Below are 11,474 nucleotides of genomic sequence, written 5' to 3'. Positions count from 1 at the left end.
CATAGAGAGGGCCGGCCCTCCTCCTCCTCCACTCCTTTATATACGGGGGCAGGGGGCACCCCAAAGAAATAACAATTGATCTCTTGATCTCTTAGCCGTGTGCGGTGCCCCCTTCCACCATAATCCACCTCGATCATATCGTAGCGGTGCTTAGGCGAAGCCCTGCGATGGTAGAACATCATCATCGTCACCACGCCGTCGTGCTGACAGAACTCTCCCATGAAGCTCTACTGGATTGGAGTTCGCGGGACGTCATCGAGCTCAACGTGTGCTAAAATCGGAGGTGCCGTGCGTTCGGTACTTGGATCGGTCGGATCGTGAAGATGTATGACTACATCAACCGCATTGTGCTAACGCTTCCGCTTTCGGTCTATGAGGGTACGTAGACAATACTCTCCCCTCTCATTGCTATGCATCACCATGATCTTGCGTGTGCGTAGGAATATTTTTGAAATTACTACGTTCCCCAACAAAGTTGATGATCCCAAGGCCTCCACTATCGTTTGGGCGGAAAATCCTATCCCAGGCGACCAAGGAGTTGCATTTCTCCCCCTGTTCAGATTTCTTTGTCCAGAGGCATTTTCCACAAATCTTATCCAATAGCTACAAGATTTTCTGTGGAAATTTCAGTGTGCAGAGGGAAAAAATGTAAGCGAGGTGATGACTGTATTTAACAAGGAGAGTTTGGCTCCATATGACATCATGGACAGAGTAGAAGTTAATCTTTGTTCAACAGAGCAGACCAACGACATTAGGTCTTGGATTGAGGGTTTATTAGTTCCCAGGGGGAGGCCAAGGTATGTGAAAGGCATGTTGCCAATCTTGCATTCGAAAATGTTGGCAAGCTCATTTGTAAGATCTTCCTCACAATTTATCGGTATAAGGGTCGACTTGTGAAAGTTTATCTTGAGTCCAATGGATGTGGCAAAGTCATTTAAGATTCCTTTCATTGTGTGTGCTTGCGATGTACATGCTGGAATGATAATTATTGTGTCGTCAGCGTATTGGATAACTGGGTAGTCGTGTTGTCGCTGTCTATCAAAAGGTAGACAGATCTTCCCTTGTCAAAACGCATCACTAATGTCAGCTTGAAGGAGGTCGGCTGCAATGATGAAGATGAGGGGGGACAAGGGGTCTCCTTGCCGTACCCCACTTTTGCATAAAAATTGTTTGCCTGGGACGCCGTTAAGGAGCACTGAAGATTTACCAGAGGAGAAAATAGATTTGATCCAAGAAAGCCACTTGTCATTGAATCCCATATGTTTCATAATCTCAAGCATAACACCATGTTCAATGGTATCAAAGGCTTTGGCAAAATCTAACTTGAGTAGAACAATTTTTTTGCTTAGAGACTTGGCACTGGTGGATATATTTGAAGGCCCAAGCAACACAGTCTTGTATAGTTCTTCGTTTTATGAAACCGTATTGGTTGCGATGGATAAGTGTGAGAATGATCTTTTGGAGGCGGTTAGCCAGGAGTTTGGTAATTATTTCGAGGCAGCAGTTTAGTAGTGTGATAGGCCGAAAATCATTAACTGTCTCCGGTGAAGAAACTTTAGGTATTAATGTGATGAAGCCCTCATTGATACTTTCTAAGTTTAAAGTCCCTTCATGAAACTGGTCACAGAGTCTGTAAAAATCTTCTTTGATGATGTGCCAGCAAGATTTAATGAAATGTCCCGTGAAGCCATCCGAACCTGGAGCTCTATCAGCTGGCATTTCGTTGATGACATCGTCAATTTCTTGTTTGGAAAAGGGGGCTGTAAGATGGTCCAAATCTTCTCTTTTATTGATGATATTAGGAAGATCGAATTTCATTTGATAGTTACCAGAAGTTCCAAGCCTGTCCTTGTAGGTGTGGTAGACGAGGGCCTCTTTTCCAGCATGATCTTCCACATTTGCACCATTATCAAGCCGAAGTGTGGTTATGTTGTTTCTTCTGTATCTTTCAGAAGCTAGGGCTTTAAGAAATTTTGGATCCTCATCTCCAAATTGAACCCAGCGAATGGTGCATCTCTTCTTCTAGTACTGCTTTTGATAATTTAATGACCGAAGTATGTGCTTTTTTAAAGATTATCCCGAAGTTGCATTCCGGCACTGATAAAGCCCTTCTATTTTCTCGAGCATCAAGATCTGCCAGTGTGGAGTTTGAGTTTTCTATTGCAATGGTAAGTTTTGATATCTTTTTACTCCAGTGCTTGAGTTCATATCTTAACATTTTAAGTTTTCGGCAGAGGATTGTGGCAGCATTTGGTGAATTGACTGATCTACTCCAAACTTCAGAAACAAGCTCCATAAACCCTGGATGTTGCACCCAGAAAGATTCAAACCTAAATAGATTGCTTTTTGGTATAGATGTTTCAATGGTGACCACACAAGGAATGTGGTCAGAAACTGGCTTCCCAAGGGGTTTTACCATGGTGTTTGGGTATGACAGTGTCCAATAGTGGAGGTTAGAAACCAATCTGGTTGTTCTAGCAAAAGCTCTTGCTGCATGTTACTCCAGGTATACGCTCTGCCTTTAATTGGTAATTACATGAGCCCTTGTGATCGAATAAAATCATTGAATGTAATCATGTCATTAATGTTACCACCTGGTTTATTGCGATTAGCAGGGCTTCGAATGTAATTAAAATCACCAATTAGGAGCCAATCTTCAGCAGTAGGGATGTTTAGGTGTAATAGCCAGTTTGTGTAATCCACTCTAGGGTCACCTTGACAGGGTCCATTATATTCACAAGAGTCCATTCTTCGGCCGATTGTGTGGATTTGAATTTGATTACCAGGGCGAACTCTTCTTCAATGAGTACCATGCCAGTGAAAATGGAGCTGTTCCAAATGGTTACAATACCTCCAGAGGATCCACGAGAAGGAATGTAAGAAAAATTATCAAATCTTTTAGGACAGCAAGATTTAATGAACATATTATCAATAATAGGCTTTTTGGTTTCTTGCAAGCAAATCACAGCACAACCACTAGAGGAAATAGTGTTCGATAGAGCCAAAAGTTTAGGGTCTGAGTTCAGGCCACGGACATTCCAACAAAGTACGTTCCAGTTCGAAAGCAGAACCATTAAAAGCTAAAGTAAAAAAGCAAGGGAAATTAAGCATTGGAAGGACCACCCTCCAGATCAGCAAGAAGCACATCTTTTGAAAGTTCCTCAGGAGGAATGGTGCATTGGAGGGATCCAATCTGCTGGATCTCAGTAATTGACAGTGGCGGGAGCACTTCAGCATCCTGTTCCTCAGACATGTCAGTTATAACAACTGCAGAGGCCACACTTGGGATCACCCTCGGTTTAACTTTAGAAGTCTTGGCCTTGCTGTCAGTGATAAGAGGCACCTTAAATCCATCATACTTGTTGGAGCGACTGCTGCGACGAACCTGTGAGACAATGATTGGAGCTTTGGATTTCCCCCGTCTGTTCTTATGCACACCAACAGAAGAGTCACCGAGCACAAGTTCTGAACTAGAGAGTGTCATGCCATCAGAAGGTGTCAGCAAATCGTTTGATATGTCTTCAGAAATCTAAACCTGATCCTCATTGAGCTCAGTTAAAGTAACAGTGCTGGCCTGAACAGTGGGAGATCCATTAGTGGCCTAAAACTTATTCTTGTCAGCAAAATTCCTCATTTTTTCTACAAGCCTATATGCTTGAGGTATAGTGACGAACTAACCACACTTGTGACAGAGTAGCCGTCCGACGAAGAGCTGGATCCATCACTCCAAGATACCATGGCGGCGAGCTGGATGGCGGCGACGAGCAGGGGAAGGGAAGCGAGGAAGGAGAGAGGTGAGTAGAGGGGTGTGTGCTGTCGACCAGATTCCAAAAGAAATATGCCGACAGAGTTAATTCAGGTGGGTATACTGTGGGTTGATAAGGGCTAAAGGCAGGGGCAAATTGCAAAATGCGTGACGCTGACCGGCCCAACCCAGCTAACTCCACTTGACGAGTTCTGATTGGACCAGGACCAAACTTGCACATCCATGACAAGCTCTAGGACAAAAAATATCAGCTTTTGCAAGTTTTAGGACCTAACCATCACATGAATGACAAGTTCAAGGACCTGCGGTGCTATTACCTCATATCTCTCGTACTGGTTGCAAAGGTCGTCTTCGTCCATGCCCAGGGAATGTATATCCTTTGTGTCAGAACATATTGTCATATTGGTCCTTTGAATACACATAGACATCGCACGCCGAAAACCAACTTCCAGCTTTACTCTTATTAGCACTTTATCCTAATACGAATCGTGAAGAGGCGCGCGCCGTCGATGCCGTGCATGCAGATGCCGCTGCGTCCAGCGCTGCACTTCTCGTCATATACTATTGCTCTAACATGTGGTCAAAGTTAGCCTCAAAAAACACATTATGCCCAATATATATGGATAGAGGGAGTATGTACCATGTATTATACACGGTATCATACACACCCAGCCGCATACTGTTGCGTACATGGTATCGTGTATTGTAAATTTAATATATATTTTCAATTATTTGAACACAATTTGAAAACTGAACAATTTTTTAAAAATATGAGCAAAATTTGAAATCCAGATCAGTTTTTGAAAAATAAACACAAAAAATGAAATTCCGAACATAAATAGTGAACATTTTTGTAAACATGAACAAAATTTCTAACTTAGTTTCTTTTGCATTTCTGAACTTTTTTTTTGTAAAAATGTGAACAAAATTCGAAATTTTGAACGTTTTCTAAAAGCATGAACAAAAAAGTGATAATAATCAAAACATTTTCTACAATTTCAAACAAAATTTGAACATTTGAACATTTTTTTAATAATTAATAAAGTTCTAAATTGTGTTCATATTTTATAAACAAAGATAAAAAAAATTGAAATTACACACTACTTTTGGTAAAAAAAGTAAGCACCTTTTGCAGTTTTTGAACAAATTATTAAGATTTTAATATTTTTTAGGGAATGGTTTTTTCAACATTTTTGAAATATGAATAAATTTGAAATATCAATTTAAAAAAATAAATAGTTTTTGTAATTTTCAAACAATTTTTGAAGATATGATCTTGTTTGAAAATTTGAATTCATGAAAAAACAGAAACTATATAGGCAGTAAAAGAAACAAAAATATAATTCAGGAACCTTCTAGAAGGTTTACAAAATAGGTAAATATTGGCTAGGAGTTTCCAAAACTAGAAGGAGAAAGCTATGCATATTGGTAAAATAAATTGGACCGGCCCAATTACTCGATAGGGTCGACCGTGTCTTTGTGAATCAATGACAATTTGAACACAATACAAAGATAGGCGCTCATAATCTCATATGAACATACGGTCATCCCTATGAACGCACGCACGCACATTCTCTCCTATATGAGTATCTTTTAAGAGACTGGGCTGGCAAATCATCTTGAGATCACACCTTTGTAGTTGATAAAGACGTCCCCTTACACTGAACACACATCACCGAAAGGTCTGAACTAAATTCAGAAAAAGGCAAGCACCGGTGTATAGGACTCAAACCCTGCTGGGTTAGTGAGAATGGGGCTTTCTATTTTATTTTATGTTTGAGAGAAAGAATGTTGTTTTTATAAACAATATCAAAAATTTGAAATTTCACACTACTTTTGGTAAAAAGCAAGCATCCTTTGTAGTTTTCAAACAAATTATTAAGATTTGAACATTTTTCATGAAATGGATTTTTTAAGAAATTGATTTTTTTTACATATGAATAAATTTGAAATACCGAACATTTTTAAAAACAAATACTTTTTTGTAATTTTGGAACAATATTTTAAGATCTGATCTTTTTTGAAACTTTTGAATTTATGAAAAACAATAAAACAGAAACCAAAATGGCCAGTAAAAGAAACAAAAGTACCGGTTCAAGAACCTTCTAAAATGTTTACAAAATACGTAAAAATTGGCTGGGACTTCCGAAAACCGGAAGGAGAAAGCTACGCGTACTGCGGCCCAATTGCTCGATAGGGTCGACTGTGTCTGTGCGAATCGGTGACACTTTGAACACAGTACAGACACGGGCGCTCATACAAACAAACGCTCATCCCTATGAAAACACATGCACGCACACACATTCTCTTCTATATTAGCATCTTTAAAAGACTGAGCCGGCACATCATCTTGAGATTACGCCTTCGTAGTCGACGATGACGTCCCCTTACACTAAACACATATCACCGAAAGGCCTGAACTAAATTCAGAAAAATGCGAGCACAGGTGTGTATAGTACTTGAATCCTGATGGTTTAGTGAGAATAGGGTTTTCTATTTTATTTCATTTTTGAGAGAAAGAATAGGGTTTTGTAGAATGTGAATCTCTGCCGCATTGGTTCACAAGAGGTCGCTGACCGGTTCGTCAGGCTTGGCTACCGACCACTATTCTGACAGTTAGGCCCATTTCCAAATTTTGGCTCAGCTTTCCTATCCTCCTCAGTTTCGTCTTTTTTTTTACTGATGAAAAAAGGTTTCGTCGTTTTGCTTAGAAAAAGTAAATCGATTCTCCTGGAACACGTACGCGTGCACACTCCGGGGAGAGGTCAAAACGTCGGCAATAGAAAGCCGTATCGATCTGAAGCCCTTCACATTTCCCACTCGCAGAGTGAGACGGGACAGGAAACGAGGGGCTGCGTTCCTCTGCGCGCCCGACACGTTTCGTCGCCGACCATGAAAGTGCAGAGGGAGCTGGCAACAAGACGCAAAATCCAAACGTTGCTTCGCCCCACGCACCCCCTCCGCCGCGCGCCCAAGAGGCAGCCGGCTCCTGCTCCTTCGCCTGCGTGCCACCATAAATATCCTTTCGCCCACCTCCGCCACCCTTCTTCTCCGGAGGATCGATGGCGGACGCTCCGTTCCTCATCAAGACATCGGCACAGCACAGCCAGAGCCCGGGGAAACATCAACAACAAGAACTAATTCATGTATGTACTCTCGAGGTTTCCGCTGCACGGGGTTTATATTATATCTATACGCCGTCCGCATCCATTGCCTGCTGCTGCTGCTGCTTGCAACTCCATTGCCAGCTTATTCTGGGCATTTTTCTCAAGCGTTGTCAGCCTGCCTGAATCTCAGGAGCGGCCGGTGCCGGGCAATCCAAGAAATAGATCCGTCTCCACATCCACCACGTCCTGGCTCTGCTCCGCCAAGGTCGCTGGAGCAGGGGGCGCCGCCAAGGTCGCCGGAGCAGGGGGCGCCGCCAACGCAAGGTGCTGTTCCTTCTGGCACTGCACAGGTTAACCAGGGTAGCAGATCAGAGACGCATCATTTATAGGACGGGTGATCTCTGCTGGGATGCACATAGGATATCACATGAGTCATGAGGAACGCGTTCAGGGTAATGGTAAGTTTGGCCGTTTCATTCCACCAGGCAGTAATTTCAGTGCCCATCCATCTTTACCTGGCTATATAGTTCTTCATTGTCCTGCCGCAACTTTGTCTCCTGCTCCATGTCCATGTGACAAATCAACAACGCCATGTAAGGAACACAACACATGCTCTCTCTTGTTTCAGGTTTGCTGGGGTAGCGACGTTACCTTCTGCCTCAACGTAGAGAGCTGCTCTTCAAACCGCCGAGTCTGCCATGAAAGACAATTAAGCACCATTACATGGTTGTGTAATCTTATGCGCACAGATAGTATATTTTTACTACTCTTTCATACTGTGCTAACCTTCACTGCCCTGATGCCTAGAAGGCTTTTTTCAATTTTGAGCTCCAAGCTTTGCAGTTCTTCAATAGAGCATTCTTCCAAATTTTGACCCAAAAGTTTGCTGCATCTCAGTGATACCAGATGGTGACAACTCAGTTTTGGCTAGTTACATGGATAGCAGTCTCTTGGAAAGCCCAAGTGGTTACCTTTTGCAGGCTTCAAGAGCATCAAGCTTCTTTGACAAGCCCTCAGCATCAGCTTTTATTTTCTGCAGTTGAGGTCAAAAGGATAATACCTGAACTAAGTTAGTACTATGTATTATCAAACATGAAATAACTGCTAGAACGTACTATCGTATCATCTGCTTTTAAATGTCAGCTATACTAATTGAACTGTGCTACTTTAGTCCATGATGGTTTTCACATTTCAGTAGCACCATCATCAGCTGGGAAATGGTTGCAAACCAAATCAAGCATTGCAAACGTAGGCTTCTCAGTGCTGCGTTGCTGACTAGTTTAATCTCTCAGTTAATACACCATATCTCACCATTTAGCTACATAAGTATCTCCAAATTGAAATTATGTAACCAAATGTGAAGTAAGCACATCAAGCAGGACTATGTACCTCTATATCTTGCTGTACCGTCTGTCTGCTGATATTATCCTTTGTGACTGTCTTATAACGTTCAATTGTGTTCTTCATGCTGAATTGGAATTTAAAATGTAAAATGTAAAATGTAAAATATATAGAGAGAAGTGCATATTACACCCTCAACTCTAGCCCTAGTCTAATATACAACCTCCAACTCCAAAACCGTCTAATCTGCAACCTCCAACTCTTAAAACCGGCCAAAATTCAACCCTCCTCTCCCCTTGACCGGTTTTGACCGGGTCTGACCCGTTGACTGATGAACAGTAAATTTGAAAAAATGGAAAATTCAGAAAAATAAAAATAAAAAACTTGTAAATTCAAAAAATAGTTGGGAACAAAATTTTAAAAATAATTTCGACTTTTCCACCGTGTGAACAGTAATTCAAAAAAAGTTCGAACTTTTGGAACGAAAATTTTCCCTCGGTCACTGTTCACGCAGTGAAAAAATGATTTTCCTGATATTTTTTTTACTTTTTTGAATACTGTTCACGCTGTTTACAGTAATTCAAAAAACAAATCCCGGCGAATTTTGTTTCAATTTATTACCTCCGGGTACATGTAAAAAAACTGAATTTTTAATACTGTTCACCGGTGAAAAGTCGAATTTATTTTTAAAAAAATTTGTTCCCAATTTTTTTGAAATACTGTTCATCCAAAGGCAAAAAATGCTTTCTAAAATTTTATTTTTCTGAATTTTCATTTTTTTCCGAACTTACTGTTTATCAGTCAATGGGTCAAAACCGGTCAAGGGGAGGGGAGGGCTAAATTTTGGCCGGTTTTAAGAGTTGGAGGTTGCAGATTAGACGGTTTTGGAGTTGGGGGTTGTATATTAGACTAGGGCTAGAGTTGAGGGGTGTAATATGCACTTCTCTCAAATATATATGATATAGTAACAACAGTTAATTTAGACAAGCACAAGGCATTAAATATGTAATACTGACATAAAAAATGATGTGTGTTTCCCTTCATTGGTGTCATAAATATAGATAAAGTAAAGGGCGCGCGAAACCGTTCTACACCTCATGAGGGGTTTTCACCTTATCTATCTTGCTGTGATGATCTTCATAGAAATACAATACAGTACTTATGAAAAACAGAGTTGAACATCAACTATTTATCTACCTACGATTATCTTTTGGATATATGCAATAAGTTGGTACCCCTATATAATACCTAGTAGCCTAGAACTTGTGTAGAATTAAGTGTATGTCTTGACAAAAACACAACGACTGTGTTATATCTTAATTCAAACCTCATGGGCTTATGATTCACTAAACTTATTTGTGGACCTTCTCTTTGAGTGAGTATTCAAAATAATGTTAGTCTGTTTGATTTGCATTCTTCAGCAAACATTGTGTACCTGTCCAACTGCCGGTAAGCCAGTCCAGTCGTTGGACAAATGAGAAAAGGTAGTGCAATTGTACAACACGACGGCCTTGATTGCAAAGGTATACTTTAGGGCTAGTCAGTTGTCAATTCCAGAATAATTTACCACCCGCAAAAAAAAATCCAGAATAATTTACTTATCCCACTATACATAGTAGAGTCGTTCCTGTAGGACCAATACTTCTATCGAGTAGTGTGATGCACCCTTAGCCCAGCCTCAACACTATGGTTTTGGTCGTCCCTGGTAAAATTTTCCAGTGTAAATTTCTGAAAACAATAATGTTCTACAGAATTCAGTTTGAATTGCAGAAAATTCACCACATTTTAAGGCCTCATGTTCTTTCAAAATAACAAATCTGCCACACAATTATGTCCTTGCAGGAAATACGAAAATATTTTACATAGTTGTGGTTTGGTCATAATTCTTACAATAAAACCTATATGGTTTGGAAAATCAAAATTAAACTTTAATCCTACAAAAAAAGGAAAATTTTACCATAGTAGCAAGAAACTAAAAAAATATACAACATAGCTGTGATTTGATCATAGTGCTCACAATAAAACTGTAGGTCAAAGTCAAAATTAAAATTTAGTCTTGCAAAAAAGAAAAAAATTGACATAGTATGAGCATTGGTTTTGCCACAATTTTAAGCTTGAATCTTTAGGTTTGTTTCCAATGTGTAGTTGTAGTAGAAGAAATTGCACTTAAACACTCTAAACTGTCACCGCTTTCTCACTTAGCCCCTTAACTTATTTTATCTCATCTAACCGTTCATGACTTGTCTCCATAGTCACATTGCTCAAGTGTGCAACATCATGGTGTGGTGAAACCAGTAGGAGTATCAAGTTGTATTACTCAAAGTCATCGCCAATGATGATCATTTCATCGACATCGAGAAGAGCCCAACCATGGGAGGAAAGGCGGAAAAAGAGCGGAAGTTCATGATTGCTCTTTGAAAAACTAGTAGCAGTGATCGCTAAGGAGAAGAGGTCAACTCGGGCACGAGGAACTTGCTTAAGGCCATATTTAGGGCGACGAAGACAACGCATCACGGCATTAGGAAATATCGTAGGTGGTGGATGCATGTAGACCTACTCATGCAACTCAACGTTAAGAAAGACATTATTGGCATCATGTTGAGGGGCAGACTAGTGGCAAACGTAAGCCACAACGAGAAGGGTACAAAAATAGTGTTCATGTGAATCGCGTGAGCAAATGTCTCATTTTAGTCATGACCATGCACCTACTGCACCTACTGAAAGTCATGAACCATAAAATGAGCCTTGTATAGCTCAAGAGAACCGCTAGAGTGAATCTTAATCTTGTAGACCCACTCACTAGTGTTGGGCAGAACATGAGGAAGGGAAACAAGATCCCCACATGCCAATGTTTTCAAGCAGGAATCTCCTCTACCAACATATGAGGCCATTCGGGAGGAACAACATCACCATAAGAAAACTTGGCTTGAGATGAGCGATGACAGAAAAACTGTAGCAATCAACTGTTAGGAAATATGCAACTTGTATTCCCATGAGGCCATAGGCCGATATATATACATGTACAGGTGTGGAACATATGCAGGAAACCCCTTATACAACGGGATAAATACAAAGGGGTACATGACTTATATTATAACTCTAACACCCCCCCTCAAACTCATGGTGGATGAACAACACTGAGTTTGGAGAGATAAAAGCCATGTTGTGCTCTAGTCTGGGCCTTCGTCAGGAAATCCGCCAACTGTAACTCAGAAGGCACATACTGAAGAGCAATAACCTGATCCTGCACACCAGCGCGC

General features: G+C 40.7%; 1 protein-coding gene across 1 annotated transcript; it reads right to left on the bottom strand.

Annotated features, from left to right (window-relative positions):
- Positions 1 to 6,875: 6,875 nt before the first annotated feature.
- LOC125529144 (MADS-box transcription factor 50-like) lies at positions 6,876 to 8,341 on the bottom strand (the record flags this gene model as incomplete). The annotated part of the gene is given in 6 exon segments (XM_048693554.1): positions 6,876 to 7,215; positions 7,389 to 7,430; positions 7,525 to 7,566; positions 7,660 to 7,759; positions 7,845 to 7,906; positions 8,263 to 8,341. Coding segments are annotated over 6 exon segments (481 nt in total), but the record flags the coding sequence as incomplete, so codon positions are not given.
- Between the last annotated feature and the right edge of the window lie 3,133 nt (positions 8,342 to 11,474).

This window comes from Triticum urartu, unplaced genomic scaffold (genome assembly GCF_003073215.2).
Source record: "Triticum urartu cultivar G1812 unplaced genomic scaffold, Tu2.1 TuUngrouped_contig_5374, whole genome shotgun sequence".
NCBI lineage: Eukaryota > Viridiplantae > Streptophyta > Magnoliopsida > Poales > Poaceae > Triticum > Triticum urartu.
The sequence above is the reverse complement of the archived record's forward strand: the minus strand, read 5'-3'. Positions and strand labels throughout refer to the sequence as shown.